The 22,405-nt window shown below is 46.4% G+C and overlaps 1 protein-coding gene across 5 annotated transcripts in view; it reads left to right on the top strand.

Annotated features, from left to right (window-relative positions):
- Positions 1-1,059: 1,059 nt before the first annotated feature.
- The window catches only part of LOC110498309 (histone-lysine N-methyltransferase NSD2), a 68,685-nt gene continuing 47,339 nt past the window's right edge, over positions 1,060-22,405 (top strand). For 3 of the 5 annotated variants that reach the window (XR_005037844.1, XM_036955443.1, XM_036955446.1), the window contains exons 1-11: positions 1,060-1,217; positions 2,912-3,566; positions 3,805-3,970; positions 4,134-4,303; positions 4,629-5,135; positions 8,156-8,321; positions 8,423-8,479; positions 8,601-8,710; positions 16,932-17,237; positions 17,915-18,041; positions 19,165-19,350. Coding sequence is in view for 4 of the 5 variants with exons in the window: in XM_036955443.1 (XP_036811338.1) it covers positions 2,940-3,566; positions 3,805-3,970; positions 4,134-4,303; positions 4,629-5,135; positions 8,156-8,321; positions 8,423-8,479; positions 8,601-8,710; positions 16,932-17,237; positions 17,915-18,041; positions 19,165-19,350 (2,422 nt within the window). In the remaining variant the exon portion in view is untranslated. Of the gene's footprint in view, positions 1,218-2,181; positions 2,641-2,911; positions 3,567-3,804; positions 3,971-4,133; positions 4,304-4,628; positions 5,136-8,155; positions 8,322-8,422; positions 8,480-8,600; positions 8,711-16,931; positions 17,238-17,914; positions 18,042-19,164; positions 19,351-22,405 lie in introns of those variants that run through there. The other 2 variants (XM_036955444.1, XM_036955445.1) reach the window with 2 other exon arrangements.

Genomic DNA, 22,405 nt, shown 5'->3' with positions numbered 1-22,405 from the left:
CGATTCTTGTGATTATTATGATTTTGCTATTGTAAATGTTTGTAGGCTTATGTAGCCAAATTGTATCTATGATCGTGCACTATCCATTTATGTTTTTTGTATGCTATTTTAATTACAGACACCGTGTGTGTCTTTTGACACTATATAAATGAGTCATCTCGCAGTGTTTGTCATTATACTCTGATGAAGACAGCTTGTCTGTTGAAACGTTGGACACAAATATTTTTGCATCTGAGCTCTTAGAGTGTGCGGCTCTCCTTTATTCTCGCCTAAATCGGTGTGCGTTTCTTTCGCCTCTAGATTATTGCGGGTGTAGTGAAATGCTTTTGTTTCTAGCTCCAATAGTGCAGTAATATCTAACAATTCACAACAATACACACACATCTAAGTAAAATAATGGAGTTAAGAAATACATAAATATTAGGGAGAGCAATGTCGGAGTCCAGATTATAAATATATTTAAATGTTGTATTTATCTAACCTTTATTTCTCAAGGAGTCATACATATATGATGGGATGTATTGACAATATGGACAGTATATGTATAGAATATGTAGTATATCTGAAGAATTGTATATTACAGCAATATGAAGTGGGTATAACCAGTATGTAAACATTATTAAAGTGACCAGTGAGGGGCGGCAGGTAGCCTAGTGGTTAGAGCGTTGGCCCAGTAACCGAAAAGTTCCTGGATCGATTCCCTGAGCTAAGCTAAAAATCTGTTGTTTTGCCCCTGAACAAGGCACTGTTCCCTGGTAGGCTGTCATTGTAAATAAGAATGACAGCAAGGTGACAGTGACTAAAGGTGGGTACTGGGCAGGTACTGCATAAAAGTTGTATCTCCTTCTATCATTCTACGACAAAAAACACAGAAACGCACATATGTCGATGTTGGGGTGGTACTGGAGATGATGATGATTTTTTCCCCCATTAACTCCGACCCCTACCCTTACTATAACCCTTACCTGACCGTATCCATTTAAAATGTAAACTTCAATGGGGTAGGGACGTCCCAAGGATCTCAGATAGCAGAGACATTTTTGAAAGGGCCGGTTAAACGCGTCGCTCCTCCCAACCAATCGGAAGTGAGTATTTTTCGCGCTGATTGGGAGTAGAGTTTCCCGCAAGCTTTGATTCAAGTTGAATGAAATCGTGGTTTTCAAGATGATTCAAACAGACTATTTTCAAATTTGATAACTATTCGAGAAATTCAACAGGTAATTTAACACATTACTACAATTATGGGAGGACAAGGCGAGCGTGGTCATCTTTCAATAAACGTGTCTCTTCTAACATAGCGAGTTAGCTAGCAATGTAACGTTAGCTAGCTAGCTGCGCATGTCAGTCAAGTTGGCATGTCGCTAGCTAACGTTGAATGGTGGCTAGATGGCCAGCTAGCTACTCTAGTTCTAGTTAGCTAGCTTTGAATGGTGGCTAGATGGCCAGCTAGCTACTCCAGTTCGCTATTCTAGTTAGCTACTCCAGCTAGCTACCCCAGTTAGCTACTTTGAATGGTGGCTAGATAGCCAGCTAGCTACTCTAGTTAGCTACTCCAGTTAGCCACTCCAGCCAGCTACTTCAGTTAGCTACTTCAGTTAGCTACTCCAGCCAGCTACTTCAGTTAGCTACTCTAGTTAACTACTCTAGCCAGCTACTCCAGTTAGCTACTCTAGCCAGCTACTTCAGTTAGCTACTCTAGTTAGCTACTCCAGCCAGCTACTTCAGTTAACTACTCTAGTTAACTACTCTAGCCAGCTACTCCAGTTAGCTACTCTAGCCAGCTACTTCAGTTAGCTACTCTAGCCAGCTACTCCAGTTAGCTACTCTAGCCAGCTACTCCAGTTAGCTACTCTAGCCAGCTACTCCAGTTAGCTACTCTAGCCAGCTACTCCAGTTAGCTACTCTAGCCAGCTACTCCAGTTAGCTACTCCAGTCAGCTACTCCAGTCAGCTACTCTAGCCAGCTACTCTAGTTAGCTACTCCAGCTAGCCACTTTAGCCAGCTACTCCAGTTAGCTACTCCAGTTAGCTACTCTAGTTAGCTGCTCCAGTTAGCTACTCTAGCCAGCTACTCTAGCCAGCTACTCCAGTTAGCTACTCTAGCCAGCTACTCTAGCTGTGTCATTGAGCGTCGGTTAGTTGAAATGCTTTTCGGATGCATTTCATTATGTTTAGTAGCTAACAGAACATTCATGCCATGGTTTAGTTTGCCGCTACCGCCATGGTTTAGTTGACGCTACCGCAATGGTTTAGTAACGCTACCGCCATGGTTTAGTTGACGCTACTTTATCTATCTGCAACTGACCTGGGCCATTAACGAGAGATCCTAGCTAAGTCAGTATCTCAAAATGGGAAATATGTTACCATATTCCTAAAGAGTGAGACTTAAAAAAAAAAAAGTGTATTGACTTTTATTTATTCGTGATATGTGATTGGCAATGTCTATTTTTTTCTGTTGAAATATAATAACTAGTTAGTCTGTCTTTTCATGGTTGGCGATGCTGGCTGCGTTACTGTTGGCTTGGGCCACATTGCATGTGGTTAGCGAGCGAGCTGTTCCTTGCATGTTCTAGCCATTCATTCAATGTTGGGACATTGCAGTAGTAAGCAAGCCAACTACTATAGAGTGCTTAGCGACCTGGTAAGTTTTCTGATTGCTACATTTCACATTATATACTGTAACAAAAGTGTCCACTCGGTGCGCATCAGATGACCAAGTTACTATTAACGACGCAGCTTAATCAGCTTTCAGTCCAGTGTTTGATGTATCCGCCTGTGCATTTTCACTGACTATTCGTTTGCACTATTGTTTTGTTATATTGGAGTGTTGAGTTAGACTTTCTGCATCACACCCTGGATCCAACATGCATTGCTAAACCACTCATTATTTCTCTCCTTCCCCCTCTGTGCAGTAGCTGAGTGAGGCTGGAGTTGGATGGGATGGACAGTAAGGGATGGTCTGGGATGGACAGTACCAGTAAGGGGCGGTCTCTGCCCTCGGTGCCAGAGGCCCTCAACCCAGTCAGCATGAAGCAGCCATCTGAGCCCCTGGGCGGGAGGATGGGTCGGGGTGGGGGTGACCTGGGGGTGGACCCTGCCCTGCTGATGGACAAGGCAGCTGCCCAGTTGGCCGTGACGCTCCAGGACAGTGTTCTAAACCAGATGGCCTCCCATGGTCATAGTCATGAGAGGCTGAAGGACCTGACGTCCCGCATGCTGAACGGAGACCAGCTGCCCAAGCTGTGCCCCCCCGAGCCCCCCATCCTGAAGGGTACTGAGGCCCCCTCCTCCCACCCCAGCCCCCAGAGGAAGGCCACCTCCCCTGAGATTAAACTGAAGATCACCAAGATGGTGTCCAAGGGGAAGCTGGCGCGCTTCGAGACGTTCTGTGGAGAGGGGCCCAACCTGCCTACTGAGGACCTCCTGGTTCCAGCCAGTAGGGCGGGGAGGAAGAGGAGACTCATCAAACCCAAACCTCTGCACCAACTTGCCTCTAACCATGACCCAGTTCCTGTGGGGGTGTCAGCTGCCAGTCAGCCAGAGGAGTGCACTGCTGCACCACAACAGGTGGGTTCTATAGTTCAATACACAGAAGGCCAGATCATTGACATAGAACAACTGTTGTATCTCTATGGGCTGGACCCTGACCAAATGAAAGGTTGATCATAGAGTGTCACTTGTGCCTGTCAGTCTTTGTGATTCAATAGAACTTTATCATACACTCGTTGTGAGTCCTTGTTTGTGAGAGTCCTCCTGATCCTCAGTGTTAATATTGAGGTTTCTGACAGCATGCTGTTCCTCTCAGATCCAGCAGGCCAGTCCACTGGTGGAACAGAGACAGGAAGAGGAGCTCCCTGTCAATACAGTGTTCTCTGTGGGTGATGTCGTGTGGACCAAGGTGTCAGGATACCCATGGTGGCCCTGCATGGTCTCTACCGACCCAGAACTCAACACACACCTCAAACACAAAGGTAAAAACACGTAACAGAACAGACTACCTGCCATGTTCTTATACACACAGTTTGGTTAGATTGAAAAGAGACATTAGAAAGCATGTTTTAGATGGCAATAGTAACCAGTGGAATATTTTTGCACAGAAGTTCTAACTGTTTTTAATGTAACTTTTTTTTTTAGCAATTAACAGCCATACGTCTGGCATCCTATATCACGTCCAGTATTTTGGGAACACCCCGGAGAGGGGCTACATCTTTCAGAAGAACATGGCCTCCTTCAGTAGGGAGGAGCAATATGTTGAGCTCTGCCATGGCAACAAACAACCATCTTCCCGGGTCTTCCACATAAAGGTACAGTAACCTTAAACCCTTACTCAATTACTCAAGTTTTCTTCAGGAAATGTACCTTTTCTAGCAATGTCATCACTGTCCTCTGAGCTGTACTGTCAGCCTGAGCTCTACTGTCAGCCTGAGCTCCACTGTCAACCTGAGCTCTACTGTCAGCCTGAGCTCTACTGTCAGCCTGAGCTCTACTGTCAGCCTGAGCTCTACTGTCAGCCTGAGCTCTACTGTCAGCCTGAGCTCTACTGTCAGCCTGAGCTCTACTGTCAGCCTGAGCTGTACTGTCAGCCTGAGCTGTACTGTCAGCCTGAGCTCTACTGTCCTCTGTCCCCAGAGTACCACTTCTTCTGTACCCAGGAAGCTCCATGCCCAGTGGGTGGTTGGCATCACTCAGGCCAAGGAAGCTGCCAGCCTGGCCCTGGAGGAACGCCTGGCCAAGTACACCTTTACCTACGATACTAACGGGCCACACCTCAACCCCCGCCTGCTGGCTGAGCCCGGCCCCGCTGAGCCCGGCTGCGCTGAGCATGTCCCCGCTGAGCTCGGTCCCGCTGAGCATGGCCTCGACCTTGGACCAGAGCAGACAAAGGCCCAAATCCCGGACCAGGAGCCATCCAGGCTGACCCTCCTGTCTCCCAGCCCAACCAGTCCCCAGGTCCAGCCCACCCCCACAGAATGCAGCACTTCACTGGAGAAAAAGAAGAGCGGTGGCCCCAGAACAACAGATGGAACTGAGAAACAAGGGAAACGGAAGCAGACCACTTCAACACTGAAAAAGGAAACAACTAAGAAGACTAAAGTCCTGGTCTCCCATAAAGGACAAACAGAGATGCCCTCTCAGGTCTGGATAAACTAGAATCATTTTCATGGTCTATATACCTGTCCCTCCAGGATTTCGCAACAGTTTTTTGTGATTTCTGCGGCAAAAAATGCTTGATTTTTGCGGCAGCTTTTCTGAAATCCTGCCTTACATTTTGCTATGTTTTTTCCACGTTAATTTCATATAAATTAATAAAAAGTCATATGTGCTCAGTTTTAGGATGGTTTCCAGCAGATAACAAAAACAATTCGAAACATCTAAAGTGCTCATTTGTGTTTATTTTCCTGAACAAATCCACACACACCTCTCCATCATGCTTGGGGCTTGCTATCAGCACGAGATGACCCTCCCATTCCCACTCACCTCTCCTCTCCATCATGCTTGGGGCTTGCTATCAGCACGAGATGACCCTCCCATTCCCACTCACCTCTCCTCTCCATCATGCTTGGGGCTTGCTATCAGCACGAGATGACCCTCCTATTCCCACTCACCTCTCCTCTCCATCATGCTTGGGGCTTGCTATCAGCACGAGATGACCCTCCCATTCCCACTCACCTCTCCTCTCCATCATGCTTGGGGCTTGCTATCAGCACGAGATGACCCTCCCATTCCCACTCACCTCTCCTCTCCATCATGCTTGGGGCTTGCTATCAGCACGAGATGACCCTCCCATTCCCACTCACCTCTCCTCTCCATCATGCTTGGGGCTTGCTATCAGCACGAGATGACCCTCCCATTCCCACTCACCTCTCCTCTCCATCATGCTTGGGGCTTGCTATCAGCACGAGATGACCCTCCCATTCCCACTCACCTCTCCTCTCCATCATGCTTGGGGCTTGCTATCAGCACGAGATGACCCTCCCATTCCCACTCACCTCTCCTCTCCATCATGCTTGGGGCTTGCTATCAGCACGAGATGACCCTCCCATTCCCACTCACCTCTCCTCTCCATCATGCTTGGGGCTTGCTATCAGCATGGATGCACCTCCCATTCCCACTCACCTCTCCTCTCCATCATGCTTGGGGCTTGCTATCAGCATGGATGCACCTCCCATTCCCACTCACCTCTCCTCTCCATCATGCTTGGGGCTTGCTATCAGCATGGATGCACCTCCCATTCCCACTCACCTCTCCTCTCCATCATGCTTGGGGCTTGCTATCAGCATGGATGCACCTCCCATTCCTTCTCTCTTTCAAAAAAACCCAAATAGATTCAAAGGTGATCAATCACTTTCAATTTGAAGATCGATATTTCTTTCTAATAATTTTTTTAATAAGACATTGTGATTTAAAAAAAATATATTCCTGACAGGGTCATAAGGAAGATGTACTTTTAAAACAGTATTACAATGTATTTATTTTTATCCAGAAAGATTGTTAATTCGTGATCCGTGTTAAGCTTTAGAGTTTAAAACGGCAATGCTGGCAAATTGCACTCAGTGCTTTGAGCAGTGCTCGCCATAAACAGACTGGGGAGAGCAGAGTGCCGACCGCCCTACTAAAGCCAAGGTTAGCAGAGTGCCGACCGCCCTACTAAAGCCAAGGTTAGCAGAGTGCCGACCGCCCTACTAAAGCGGCACTCCCCTTGATTCTTTCAGCGGGGATTTGTCAAAATTGCGAGCTCTTGCACTATGCACTGATTGGTTGATTTTTGCTGTGAATTATGCGATCGCAGAATCATGGGAATCCTGGAAGGGACTGATATATTATATTATTTACAGGAAGGGGCTGATATACTATGTTATTTACAGAGAGGGACTGATATACTATGTTATTTACAGGAAGGTACTGACATACTATGTTATTTACAGGAAGGGACTGACATACTATGTTATTTACAGAAAGGGACTGACATACTATGTTATTTACAGAAAGGGACTGACATACTATGTTATTTACAGAAAGGGACTGACATACTATGTTATTTACAGGAAGGGACTGACATACTATGTTATTTACAGGAAGGGACTGACATACTGTTATTTACAGGAAGGGACTGACATACTGTTATTTACAGAAAGGGACTGACATACTATGTTATTTACAGGAAGGGACTGACATACTATGTTATTTACAGGAAGGGACTGACATACTGTTATTTACAGAAAGGGACTGACATACTGTTATTTACAGAAAGGGACTGACATACTGTTATTTACAGAAAGGGACTGACATACTGTTATTTACAGGAAGGGACTGACATACTATGTTATTTACAGGAAGGGACTGACATACTATGTTATTTACAGAAAGGGACTGACATACTATGTTATTTACAGGAAGGGACTGACATACTATGTTATTTACAGGAAGGGACTGACATACTATGTTATTTACAGGAAGGGACTGACATACTGTTATTTACAGGAAGGGACTGACATACTGTTATTTACAGGAAGGGACTGACATACTATGTTATTTACAGGAAGGGACTGACATACTATGTTATTTACAGGAAGGGACTGACATACTATGTTATTTACAGGAAGGGACTGACATACTATGTTATTTACAGGAAGGGACTGACATACTATGTTATTTACAGGAAGGGACTGACATACTATGTTATTTACAGGAAGGGACTGACATACTATGTTATTTACAGGAAGGGACTGACATACTATGTTATTTACAGGAAGGGACTGACATACTATGTTATTTACAGGAAGGGACTGACATACTATGTTATTTACAGGAAGGGACTGACATACTATGTTATTTACAGGAAGGGACTGACATACTATGTTATTTACAGGAAGGGACTGACATACTATGTTATTTACAGGAAGGGACTGACATACTATGTTATTTACAGGAAGGGACTGACATACTATGTTATTTACAGGAAGGGACTGACATACTATGTTATTTACAGGAAGGGACTGACATACTATGTTATTTACAGGAAGGGACTGACATACTATGTTATTTACAGGAAGGGACTGACATACTATGTTATTTACAGGCCAAATGTATTGTGTTTAGAAGGGACTATTTTCACTCTTGTGTTGTCCTTATTTTGAGGAAGTTGTTGTTTGTAGGATCTTGTCTCCCCTAGCTCAGAGACAGAACTACTTGAACCTCACAAGCAGAAACAGAAGAAGTCCAAACTGAAACCTCAACTACCTGCCAAGACGGGGAGGAAGAAGTCCAAAGGGGTTGCCTTGGCTACCAACATGCTAGAAACCCTGTCACATGCACCTATAGGTAAGTTGGGGTCATCAACATATCGTCAGTTATAGGTAGGGGTTAGTTTAGTTTTGTAAAATGTGTCAGAGATCAGCTAACATTTTTGGTTTTCCTCCTAGCTAAGAAAGGTACCAAGACCTTTCCTGTTAAAGAACAGCTGAAGACAGAACCTAAAGGTGAAAAGTTGTTGTTCATACTTGCCGTTAGTTCCACAGTCTCTACTGATCAGGTGAATGTTTCTCATGAGGGTCTGTCAGTTGTAGTTTTACCACAATCTGGCCTCTAACTTGTTTCCAGGTAAGAAGGATCCTCAGAAGAAGCAGCTGCCTTGTAAACAAGCTCTAGAGATCGATGAGGACAAGGACCAACAACCCAAGAAGAAACGCGGAGTTGGTGACAAACAGAAGGTGAGTTATTATACGGTATGAAACTGGTGTGTCCAGTATGACCATTTGCACTGGTTGTCAGCTAAACAGCCGGTAAGACTTTTTCCACTTCATATTACCCAGGCTACTTTTCATTTAAAAGTTTAAATTCTGTAGTCAGAAAATTAAGTTGAGCCCTCTCCTGCTAGAATGAACGATATGCATCTCTTAGCGATCTATTGAGAGGAAAGTCACCTGTCAGTCACAAAGCGAGCGATGACGGGACACTGCTGGTTTGACAGTCTGTTCCACCTCCTGGTACCTGTGTGATGTGTGCGCTGTAGCTGGTTGCAGTCAAATTTCATTACATTAAAGAGGGAGAGAGCATGATGCTCCTTCGAGTGAATTTGCACATGCATTACAATGGTAAGGGGTAACGAATGATGAGTCGAAATTAACTTAGCCTAGTTTTCTGGCAAATTAATTTATTTTCTTTTGTGTTTCACATAGCCAGCCACGCAGAGTCGTGGTGCATAGGCCATTTACTCAAATTTGAATTGTCACATGCTTTGTAGACAATGGGTGTAGACTAACAGTAAAATGCTTACTTATGGGTCCGTTTCCAACAACGCAGAGTTAAAGATATTATTAAATAGAAATAATGACCTGAGGAATAAAAATAACTTCGCTATACACACACAGTAATTAGAAAAGAACATGGCTGTGTGTAGGGAGCATGAGAAGAACATGGCTGTGTATAGGGAGCATGAGAAGAACATGGCTGTGTATAGGGAGCATGAGAAGAACATGGCTGTGTATAGGGAGCATGAGAAGAACATGGCTGTGTATATGGAGCATGAGAAGAACATGGCTGTCTGTAGGGAGCATGAGAAGAACATGGCTGTGTGTAGGGAGCATGAGAAGAACATGGCTGTGTGTAGGGAGCATGAGAAGAACATGGCTGTGTGTAGGGAGCATGAGAAGAACATGGCTGTGTGTAGGGAGCATGAGAAGAACATGGCTGTGTGTAGGGAGCATGAGAAGAACATGGCTGTGTGTAGGGAGCATGAGAAGAACATGGCTGTGTGTAGGGAGCATGAGAAGAACATGGCTGTGTATAGGGAGCATGAGAAGAACATGGCTGTGTATAGGGAGCATGAGAAGAACATGGCTGTGTATAGGGAGCATGAGAAGAACATGGCTGTCTGTAGGGAGCATGAGAAGAACATGGCTGTCTGTAGGGAGCATGAGAAGAACATGGCTGTGTATATGGAGCATGAGAAGAACATGGCTGTGTATAGGGAGCATGAGAAGAACATGGCTGTGTATAGGGAGCATGAGAAGAACATGGCTGTCTGTAGGAAGCATGAGAAGAACATGGCTGTCTGTAGGAAGCATGAGAAGAACATGGCTGTGTGTAGGGAGCATGAGAAGAACATGGCTGTGTAGGGAGCATGAGAAGAACATGGCTGTGTGTAGGAAGCAAGAGAAGAACATGGCTGTGTGTAGGGAGCATGAGAAGAACATGGCTTTTTATAGGGAGCATGAGAAGAACATGGCTGTGTGTAGGGAGCATGAGAAGAACATGGCTGTGTGTAGGGAGCAAGAGAAGAACATGGCTGTGTATAGGGAGCATGAGAAGAACATGGCTGTGTGTAGGGAGCATGAGAAGAACATGGCTGTGTATATGGAGCATGAGAAGAACATGGCTGTGTGTAGGGAGCATAAGAAGAACTTGGCTGTGTGTAGGGAGCATAAGAAGAACTTGGCTGTGTGTAGGGAGCATGAGAAGAACATGGCTGTGTGTAGGGAGCACGAGAAGAACATGGCCGTCTGTAGGTAGCACGAGAAGAACATGGCCGTGTGTAGGGAGCACGAGAAGAACATGGCTGTGTGTAGGGAGCACGAGAATAACATGGCTGTGTGTAGGGAGCATGAGAAGAACATGGCTGTGTGTAGGGAGCATGAGAATAACATGGCTGTTTATAGGGAGCATGAGAAGAACATGGCTGTGTGTAGGAAGCATGAGAAGAACATGCTGTGTGTGGGGAGCATGAGAAGAACATGGCTGTGTGTAGGGAGCATGAGAAGAACATGGCTGTGTGTAGGGAGCATGAGAAGAACATGGCTGTTTATAGGGAGCATGAGAAGAACATGGCTGTGTGTAGGGAGCATGAGAAGAACATGGCTGTGTGTAGGGAGTATGAGAAGAACATGGCTGTGTGTAGGGAGCATGAGAAGAACATGGCTGTGTGTAGGGAGCATGAGAAGAACTTGGCTGTGTGTAGGGAGCATGAGAAGAACTTGGCTGTGTATAGGGAGCATGAGAAGAACATGGCTGTGTGTAGGGAGCATGAGAAGAACATGGCTGTGTGTAGGGAGCATGAGAAGAACTTGGCTGTGTATAGGGAGCATGAGAAGAACATGGCTGTGTGTAGGGAGCATGAGAAGAACATGGCTGTGTGTAGGGAGCATGAGAAGAACATGGCTGTGTGTAGGGAGCATGAGAAGAACATGGCTGTGTGTAGGGAGCATGAGAAGAACATGGCTGTGTGTAGGGAGCATGAGAAGAACATGGCTGTGTGTAGGGAGCATAAGAAGAACTTGGCTGTGTGTAGGGAGCATGAGAAGAACTTGGCTGTGTGTAGGGAGCATGAGAAGAACTTGGCTGTGTGTAGGGAGCATGAGAAGAACTTGGCTGTGTGTAGGGAGCATGAGAAGAACTTGGCTGTGTGTAGGGAGCATGAGAAGAACTTGGCTGTGTATACACTGCTGTTCAATAGTTTGGGGTCACTGAGAAATGTCCTTATTTTTTAAAGAAAAGCAAAAAAATAAAAATTGTCCTTTTTAAATAACATCAATTTGATCAGAAATACAGTGTAGACATTAATGTTGTAAATGACTATTGTAGCTGGAAACGATATATATATATATTTTTAAGGGAATATCTACATATCTACATTGGGGCGGCAGGGTAGTAACTGAAAGGTTGCAAGTTTAAATCCCCGAGCTGACCAGGTACAAATCTGTCGTTCTGCCCCTGAACAGGCAATTAACCCACTGTTCCTAGGCCGTCATTGAAAATAAGAATTTGTTCTTAACTGACTTGCCTAGTTAAATATAGGTATAAAAAAATAAAAATAGGCATAGAGGCCCATTATCAACAACCATCACGCCTGTGTTCCAATGGCACGTTGTTTTAGCTAATACAAGTGTATCATTTTAAAAGGCTAATTGATCATTAGAAAACCCTTTTTCAATTATGTTAGCACAGCTGAAAACTGTTTTCCTGATTAAAGAAGCAATAAAACTGGCCTTTATGCTCGTTGAGTATCTGGAGAATCAGCATTTGTGGGTTCGATTACAGGCTCAAAATGGCCAGAAACAAAGGATCTTTCTTCTGAAACGCATAAGTCTATTCTCGTTCTGAGAAATGAAGGCTATTCCATGCGAGAAATTGCCAAGAAACTGAAGATCTCGTACAACGCGCAACCACATATCAATACACACACACACAGCCCACATATCAATACACACACACACAGCCCACATATCAATACACACACACACAGCCCACATATCAATACACACACACACAGCCCACATATCAATACACACACACGCAGCCCACATATCAATACACACACACGCAGCCCACATATCAATACACACACACGCAGCCCACATATCAATACACACACACGCAGCCCACATATCAATACACACACACGCAGCCCACATATCAATACACACACACGCAGCCCACATATCAATACACACACACGCAGCCCACATATCAATACACACACACGCAGCCCACATATCAATACACACGCACACAGCCCACATATCAATACTCACGCACACACACACACACGCAGCCCACATATCAATAGACACACACACAGCCTACATATCAATACACACACACACACCCAGACACACACACACACAGCCTACACATCAATACACACACAGCCTGCATCTCAACACACACACAGCCTACACATCAATACACACACAGCCCACATATTAATACACACACAGCCCACATATTAATACACACACAGCCTACATATCAATACACACACACAGCCTACATATCAACACACAGTCTACATATCAACACACACACACACACACAGCCTACATATCAATACACACAGCCTACATATCAATACACACAGCCTACATATCAATACTCACACACGCAGCCCACATATCAATACACACACACGCAGCCCACACATCAATACACACACACGCAGCCCACACATCAATACACACACACACAGCCCACATATCAATACACACACACACAGCCCACATATCAATACACACACAAACAGCCCACATACAGTGCCTTGCGAAAGTATTCGGCCCCCTTGAACTTTGCGACCTTTTGCCACATTTCAGGCTTCAAACATAAAGATATAAAACTGTATTTTTTTGTGAAGAATCAACAACAAGTGGGACACAATCGTGAAGTGGAACGACATTTATTGGATATTTCAAACTTTTTAACAAATCAAAAACTGAAAAATTGGGCGTGCAAAATTATTCAGCCCCTTTACTTTCAGTGCAGCAAACTCTCTCCAGAAGTTCAGTGAGGATCTCTGAATGATCCAATGTTGACCTAAATGACTAATGATGATAAATACAATCCACCTGTGTGTAATCAAGTCTCCGTATAAATGCACCTGCACTGTGATAGTCTCAGAGGTTCGTTAAAAGCGCAGAGAGCATCATGAAGAACAAGGAACACACCAGGCAGGTCCGAGATACTGTTGTGAAGAAGTTTAAAGCCGGATTTGGATACAAAAAGATTTCCCAAGCTTTAAACATCCCAAGGAGCACTGTGCAAGCGATAATATTGAAATGGATGGAGTATCAGACCACTGCAAATCTACCAAGACCTGGCCGTCCCTCTAAACTTTCAGCTCATACAAGGAGAAGACTGATCAGAGATGCAGCCAAGAGGCCCATGATCACTCTGGATGAACTGCAGAGATCTACAGCTGAGGTGGGAGACTCTCTCCATAGGACAACAATCAGTCGTATATTGCACAAATCTGGCCTTTATGGAAGAGTGGCAAGAATAAAGCCATTTCTTAAAGATATCCATAAAAAGTGTTGTTTAAAGTTTGCCACAAGCCACCTGGGAGACACACCAAACATGTGGAAGAAGGTGCTCTGGTCAGATGAAACCAAAATTGAACTTTTTGGCAACAATGCAAAACGTTATGTTTGGCGTAAAAGCAACACAGCTGAACACACCATCCCCACTGTCAAACATGGTGGTGGCAGCATCATGGTTTGGGCCTGCTTTTCTTCAGCAGGGACAGGGAAGATGGTTAAAATTGATGGGAAGATGGATGGCGCCAAATACAGGACCATTCTGGAAGAAAACCTGATGCAGTCTGCAAAAAACCTGAGACTGGGACGGAGATTTGTCTTCCAACAAGACAATGAACCAAAACATAAAGCAAAATCTACAATGGAATGGTTCAAAAATAAACATATCCAGGTGTTAGAATGGCCAAGTCAAAGTCCAGACCTGAATCCAATCCAGAATCTGTGGAAAGAACTGAAAACTGCTGTTCACAAATGCTCTCCATCCAACCTCACTGAGCTCGAGCTTTTGCAAGGAGTAATGGGAAAACATTTCAGTCTCTCGATGTGCAAAACTGATAGAGACATACCCCAAGCGACTTACAGCTGTAATCGCAGCAAAAGGTGGCGCTACAAAGTATTAATTTAAGGGGGCTGAATAATTTTGCATGCCCAATTTTTCAGTTTTTGATTTGTTAAAAAAGTTTGAAGTATCCAATAAATGTCGTTCCACTTCATGATTGTGTCCCACTTGTTGTTGATTCTTCACAAAAAAATACAGTTTTATATCTTTGTTTGAAGCCTGAAATGTGGCAAAAGGTCGCAAAGTTCAAGGGGGCCGAATACTTTCGCAAGGCACTGTATCAATACACACACACACACAGCCTACATATCAATACACACACACACACACACACACACACACACACACACACACACACACACACACAGCCTACGTATCAATACACACACATACAGCCTACATATTAGAGGTCGACCGATTATGATTTTTTTCAACGCCGATACCGATTTATTGGAGGACCAAAAAAGCCGATACCGATCAATCGGCCGATTTATAAAAAAAAAAAAAAAAAAAAAAAAAAAAAAAAAAAAAAATAATTATAATAATATATATATTTTTTTAAATATTTTTTTATTTGTAATAATGACAATTACAACGATACTGAATGAACACTTATTTTAACTTAATATAATACATCAATAAATCAATTTAGCCTCAATTAAATAATGAAACATGTTCAATTTGTTTTAAATAATGCAAAAACAAAGTGTTGGAGAAGAAAGTAAAAGTGCAATATGTTCCATGTAAGAAAGCTAACGTTTAAGTTCCTTGCTCAGAACATGAGAACATATGAAAGCTGGTGGTTCCTTTTAACATGAGTCTTCAATATTCCCAGGTAAGAAGTTTTAGGTTGTAGTTATAGGAATTATAGGACTATTTCTCTCTATAACATTTGTATTTCATATACCTTTGACTATTGGATGTTCTTATAGGCACTTTAGTATTGCCAGTGTAACAGTATAGCTTCCGTCCCTCTCCTCGCTCCTACCTGGGCTCGAACCAGGAACACAACGACAACAGCCACCCTCGAAGCAGTGTTACCCATGCAGAGCAAGGGGAATAACTACTCCAAGTCTCAGAGCGAGTGACGTTTGAAACGCTATTAGCGCGCACCCTGCTAACTAGCTAGCCATTTCACATCGGTTACACCAGCCTCATCTTGGGAGTTGATGGGCTTGAAGTCATAAACAGCGCAATGCTTGAAGCACAGCAAAGGGCTGCTGGCAAAATGCAGGAAAGTGCTGTTTGAATGAATACTTGCAAACCTGCTGCTGCCTACCACCGCTCAGTCAGACTGCTCTATCAAATCATAGACTTAATTATAACATAATAACACACAGAAATACGAGCCTTAGGTCATTAATATGGTCGAATCCGGAAACTATCATCTCGAAAACAAGACGTTTATTCTTTCAGTGAAATACGGTACCTTTCCATATTTTATCTAACAGGTGGCAACCATAAGTCTAAATATTCCTGTTACATTGCACAACCTTCAATGTTATGTCATAATTACGTACAATTCTGGCAAGTTAGGCAGCCCAAACTGTTGCATATACACTGACTCTGCGTGCAATGAACGCAAGAGAAGTGACACAATTTCACCTGATTAATATTGCCTGCTAACCTGGATTTCTTTTAGCTAAATATGCAGGTTTAAAAATATATACTCCTGTGTATTGATTTTAAGAAAGGCATTGATGTTTATGGTTCGGTACACATTGGAGCAACGACAGTCCTTTTTCACGAATACGCACCGCATCGATTATATGCAACTTAGGACACGCTAGATAAACTAGTATCATCAACCATGTATAATTACCTAGTGATTATGATTGATTGATTGTTTTTTATAAGATAAGTTTAATGCTAGCTAGCAACTTACCTTGGCTTCTACTGCATTTGCGTAACAGGCAGGCTCCTCGTGGAGTGCAATGAGAGGCAGGTGGTTAGAGCGTTGGACTAGTGAACTGTAAGGTTGCAAGATTGAATCCCCGAGCTGACAATGTAAAAATCTGTCGTTAACCCTACCCGTTCCTAGGCCGTCATTGAAAATAAGAATGTGTTCTTAACTGACTTGCCTAGTTAAATAAAGGTGTAAAACAAATTAGGCCAAATTGCTGTCCATAAATACCGATTTCGGATTGTTATGAAAACTTGAAATCGGCCTTAATTAATCGGCCATTCCGATTAATCGGTCGACCTCTACTACACATCAATACGCACGCAGCCCGACAGCTGCAGCTTAACTAGGTCTATCCTTGCAGCACTCGACCACAGGACTGGACAATAATCAAGATAAGACAAAACTAGACCCCGCAGGACTTTTTCTCTGGGAAGTAAACTCAATTAAAGCATTAAATAATTTAGCTGCGTGTTTTGGATGGAATCAAGGCATTAGAATGTACCGGAGGCCACCAACACCAAGCTGGCCCGTGGGAACCTGTCTGGCCCCTTTTTCTAGTTGGCTGGCTACTCCATATACTTTTGGAAAACACTGCCAGTGTGTTGCCTTTTTAGATGTCCATGATGACGAGTCGGATCTTCCTCTCCTAACTCTAACCCCAGGCTGTGTCAGCAGAGTCCTCCGCCCCCACGAAGATGAGAAACAGAAAGAAAACGGAGACACATGTTAAAGGATTCACTAGTTCTAAAGAACTAGAGAAGACAAAGCCAATCAGGAAGAGGAGGCTGGACTCAGCCAGCCAATTAGCATCCTCCCAGACCAAGAAGAGGAAGAAAGCAGCAGCCAGTCCTGAGCCAGAGGGCTCTGGCATTGAAGAGCGTCCAGAGTCCCCCAGTGACAGCATAGACCAGACCAACGGGGCCAAGAAGACTAACGGAGGAGGCCCCAAAAAGGAATCTGTCTGTCAGGTGAGAACAGCTCATCTCCTAGGGTTGGGGGAGGAGTTTCAGTGTGTTCTGTTTGTAGATGTGTGGTTCACTATGCTGCTGTCTGACTGTTGTCGGTGTGGGGTTCACTATGCTGCTGTTTGTCTGTTGTCGGTGTGGGGTTCACGATGCTGCTGTCTGACTGTTGTCGGTGTGGGGTTCACTATGTTGCTGTCTGACCGTTGTCGATGTGGGGTTCACTATGCTGCTGTCTGGCTGTTGTCGGTGTGGGGTTCACTATGCTGCTGTCTGACTGTTGTCGGTGTGGTGTTCACTATGCTGCTCTCTGACTTGTTGGTGTGGTGTTCACTATGCTGCTCTCTGACTTGTCGGTGTGGGGTTCACTATGCTGCTGTCTGACTTGTCGGTGTGGGGTTCACTATGTTGCTGTCTGTCGTCGGTGTGTGGTTCACTATGCTGCTGTCTGACTGTTGTCGGTGTGGTGTTCACTATGCTGCTCTCTGACTTGTCGGTGTGGGGTTCACTATGCTGCTGTCTGACTGTTGTCGGTGTGGGGTTCACTATGCTGCTGTCTGACTGTTGTCGGTGTGGGGTTCACTATGCTGCTGTCTGACTGTTGTCGGTGTGGGGTTCACTATGCTGCTGTCTGACTGTCGTCGGTGTGGGGTTCACTATGTTGCTGACGGTGTTTGTTATAGGTGTGTGAGCAGGCTGGAGAGGATGTGGTGCCATGTGAGGGTCAGTGCTGTGGGTCCTTTCACCTCTCCTGTCTAGGATCCACCCTGAAACCACAGGACAAGCTGCTCTGTCCAGACTGCACCTCAGGTAAGAGCAGGGTCATCCTGTCTGTAGCACCTCAGGTAAGAACAGGGTCATCCTGTCTGTAGCACCTCAGGTAAGAACAGGGTCATCCTGTCTGTAGCACCTCAGGTAAGAACAGGGTCATCCTGTCTGTAGCACCTCAGGTAAGAACAGGGTCATCCTGTCTGTAGCACCTCGGGTAAGATCAGGGTCATCCTGTCTGTAGCACCTCAGGTAAGATCAGGGTCATCCTGTCTGTAGCACCTCAGGTAAGATCAGGGTCATCCTGTCTGTAGCACCTCAGGTAAGATCAGGGTCATCCTGTCTGTAGCACCTCAGGTAAGATCAGGGTCATCCTGTCTGTAGCACCTCAGGTAAGAACAGGGTCATCCTGTCTGTAGCACCTCAAGTAAGATCAGGGTCATCCTGTCTGTAGCACCTCAGGTAAGATCAGGGTCATCCTGTCTGTAGCACCTCAGGTAAGAACAGGGTCATCCTGTCTGTAGCACCTCAGGTAAGATCAGGGTCATCCTGTCTGTAGCACCTCAGGTAAGATCAGGGTCATCCTGTCTGTAGCACCTCAGGTAAGATCAGGGTCATCCTGTCTGTAGCACCTCAGGTAAGAACAGGGTCATCCTGTCTGTAGCACCTCAAGTAAGATCAGGGTCATCCTGTCTATAGCACCTCAGGTAAGAACAGGGTCATCCTGTCTGTAGCACCTCAGGTAAGATCAGGGTCATCCTGTCTGTAGCACCTCAGGTAAGAACAGGGTCATCCTGTCTGTAGCACCTCAGGTAAGATCAGGGTCATCCTGTAGAACCTCAGGTAAGAACAGGGTCATCCTGTCTGTAGCACCTCAGGTAATGACTGGTTAACCCCATCTCTCCGTCTCTCTCCAGTGTTAACCCTGGCTCCGTCTCTCTCCAGTGTTCACCCTGGCTCCGTTTCTCTCCAGTGTTCACCCTAGCTCCTTCTCTCTCCAGTGTTCACCCTAGCTCCGTCTCTCTCCAGTGTTCACCCTGGCTCCGTCTCTCCAGTGTTCACCCTGGCTCCGTCTCTCTCCAGTGTTCACCCTGGCTCCGTCTCTCTCCAGTGTTCACCCTGGCTCTGTCTCTCTCGTGTTAACCCTGACTCTGTCTCTCTCCAGGGGTGCACCAGTGTTTCAGCTGTAAGCTGTCGGAGGGGGAGGTGCATCGTTGTAACGTGCAGCACTGTGGGAAGTTCTACCATGAAGCCTGTGTCCGCCCCAACGCCCTCACGGTTTTCGACAAGGTTTTCCGCTGCCCCCTCCACTCCTGTCTCAGCTGCCACTCTAAACCCAAGGCTACCAAGGGTGAGTCAGTACCCTAACCCTAGACTCCCGGGGGTGAGAGTCAGTACCCTAACCCTAGACTCCCGGGGGTGAGAGTCAGTACCCTAACCCTAGACTCCCGGGGGTGAGAGTCAGTACCCTAACCCTAGACTCCCGGGGGTGAGAGTCAGTACCCTAACCCTAGACTCCCGGGGGTGAGAGTCAGTACCCTAACCCTAGACTCCCGGGGGTGAGAGTCAGTACCCTAACCCTAGACTACCAAGGGTGAGAGTCAGTACCCTAACCCTAGACTACCGAGGGTAAGTACCCTAACCCTAGACTACCGAGGGTGAAGCAGGCTGGGTCCCTGACCATTAAACCCTAACACTTTCCCTGAGATGATTTAGTCAATGGCTAGTTTTAACTCTGCGTTCTGTAGGCTGTTGGTCGACCGAAATGTCTTTAGTCGAGCAGTCGGAAATATAACTTTATTTTTCTTCCATGGTGTACAGTACACCAGTCTGACTGGCTCCTGTCTGAGTGGACTGATCCGTTGTGGAGGCCGTTGGGATGGCCCAGTCCGTCACTCTAAGACATGCTACTGAAATTGCATATGGTTATATATGGTTATATATGGTTATATATGGTTATATTATGTAAGAACAATGGTGCAACACTAATAAAAATGATTTTATAACATGCGCGTTCTCCTGCGTTGGATAGTGGTCGCTGTCCGTGGTTCTGAAACACATGAGTGTGGTTTTAAATTGGCGCCTTTTCCTAGACCAAGTTGTGATTGGCATAATGGCGTTGAGAACAATGGAGGCAGCAGCAGAGGGAGGAGATAAGGAAACAGCCCTTGACTTATTTTCTAAGAAAAGTGAGGAGAGAGGAAACTCCAACTTAATTATGTCTATAATCAATATCCTAACTGTTAATGTGCCGGGCTTTATTAATCATAATCACATTTTATTTGTCACGTGCGCCAAATAGAAAAGGTATCGTGAAATGCTTACTTACGAGCCCTTAATCAACAATGCAGAGGTAAAAAAACAAAAATAGGGAACATGAACTAAACGAAAAATAGTAACAAAATAATATGTCTAATAAGGAGTACCAGTACCGAGTCAATGTGCAAAGGTATGGTTAGTAGAGGTAATTGAGGTAATATATAGGTAAGGGTATAGTGACTATGCATAGTTAATAAACAGAGTGGCAGCAGCATCATATGCGTGTTGTAGTGTGGGGGTAGAGTCCAGTGTGTGTGTGTGGGGGTAGAGTCCAGTGTGTGTGTGTGGGGGTAGAGTCCAGTGTGTGTGTGGGGGTAGAGTCCAGTGTGTGTGTGGGGGTAGAGTCCAGTGTGTGTGTGGGGGTAGAGTCCAGTGTGTGTGTGGGGGTAGAGTCCAGTGTGTGTGTGGGGGTAGAGTCCAGTGTGTGTGTGTGGGGGTAGAGTCCAGTGTGTGTGGGGGTAGAGTCCAGTGTGTGTGTGTGGGGGTAGAGTCCAGTGTGTGGGGGTAGAGTCCAGTGTGTGGGGGTAGAGTCCAGTGTGTGGGGGTAGAGTCCAGTGTGTGGGGGTAGAGTCCAGTGTGTGGGGGTAGAGTCCAGTGTGTGTGTGTGGGGGTAGAGTCCAGTGTGTGTGTGTGGGGGTAGAGTCCAGTGTGGGGGTAGAGTCCAGTGTGGGGGTAGAGTCCAGTGTGTGGGGGTAGAGTCCAGTGTGTGGGGGTAGAGTCCAGTGTGTGGGGGTAGAGTCCAGTGTGTGGGGGTAGAGTCCAGTGTGTGGGGGTAGAGTCCAGTGTGGGGGGGTAGAGTCCAGTGTGGGGGGGTAGAGTCCAGTGTGGGGGGGTAGAGTCCAGTGTGGGGGGGTAGAGTCCAGTGTGGGGGGGTAGAGTCCAGTGTGGGGGGGTAGAGTCCAGTGTGGGGGGGTAGAGTCCAGTGTGGGGGGGTAGAGTCCAGTGTGGGGGGGTAGAGTCCAGTGTGGGGGGGTAGAGTCCAGTGTGGGGGGGTAGAGTCCAGTGTGGGGGGGTAGAGTCCAGTGTGGGGGGGTAGAGTCCAGTGTGGGGGGGTAGAGTCCAGTGTGGGGGGGTAGAGTCCAGTGTGGGGGGGTAGAGTCCAGTGTGGGGGGGTAGAGTCCAGTGTGGGGGGGTAGAGTCCAGTGTGGGGGGGTAGAGTCCAGTGTGGGGGGGTAGAGTCCAGTGTGGGGGGGTAGAGTCCAGTGTGGGGGGGTAGAGTCCAGTGTGGGGGGGTAGAGTCCAGTGTGGGGGGGTAGAGTCCAGTGTGGGGGGGTAGAGTCCAGTGTGGGGGGGTAGAGTCCAGTGTGGGGGGGTAGAGTCCAGTGTGGGGGGGTAGAGTCCAGTGTGGGGGGGTAGAGTCCAGTGTGGGGGGGTAGAGTCCAGTGTGGGGGGGTAGAGTCCAGTGTGGGGGGGTAGAGTCCAGTGTGGGGGGGTAGAGTCCAGTGTGGGGGGGTAGAGTCCAGTGTGGGGGGGTAGAGTCCAGTGTGGGGGGGTAGAGTCCAGTGTGGGGGGGTAGAGTCCAGTGTGGGGGGGTAGAGTCCAGTGTGGGGGGGTAGAGTCCAGTGTGGGGGGGTAGAGTCCAGTGTGGGGGGGTAGAGTCCAGTGTGGGGGGGTAGAGTCCAGTGTGGGGGGGTAGAGTCCAGTGTGGGGGGGTAGAGTCCAGTGTGGGGGGGTAGAGTCCAGTGTGGGGGGGTAGAGTCCAGTGTGGGGGGTTAGAGTCCAGTGTGGGGGGTTAGAGTCCAGTGTGGGGGGTTAGAGTCCAGTGTGGGGGGTTAGAGTCCAGTGTGGGGGGTTAGAGTCCAGTGTGGGGGGTTAGAGTCCAGTGTGGGGGGGTAGAGTCCAGTGTGGGGGGGTAGAGTCCAGTGTGGGGGGGTAGAGTCCAGTGTGGGGGGGTAGAGTCCAGTGTGGGGGGGTAGAGTCCAGTGTGGGGGGGTAGAGTCCAGTGTGGGGGGGTAGAGTCCAGTGTGGGGGGGTAGAGTCCAGTGTGGGGGGGTAGAGTCCAGTGTGGGGGGGTAGAGTCCAGTGTGGGGGGGTAGAGTCCAGTGTGGGGGGGTAGAGTCCAGTGTGGGGGGGTAGAGTCCAGTGTG

Source organism: Oncorhynchus mykiss, chromosome 19 (genome assembly GCF_013265735.2).
Source record: "Oncorhynchus mykiss isolate Arlee chromosome 19, USDA_OmykA_1.1, whole genome shotgun sequence".
Classification (NCBI taxonomy): Eukaryota; Metazoa; Chordata; class Actinopteri; order Salmoniformes; family Salmonidae; genus Oncorhynchus; species Oncorhynchus mykiss.
Note: the sequence above shows the minus strand (reverse complement) of the source record. Positions and strands in the feature narration are given on the sequence as shown.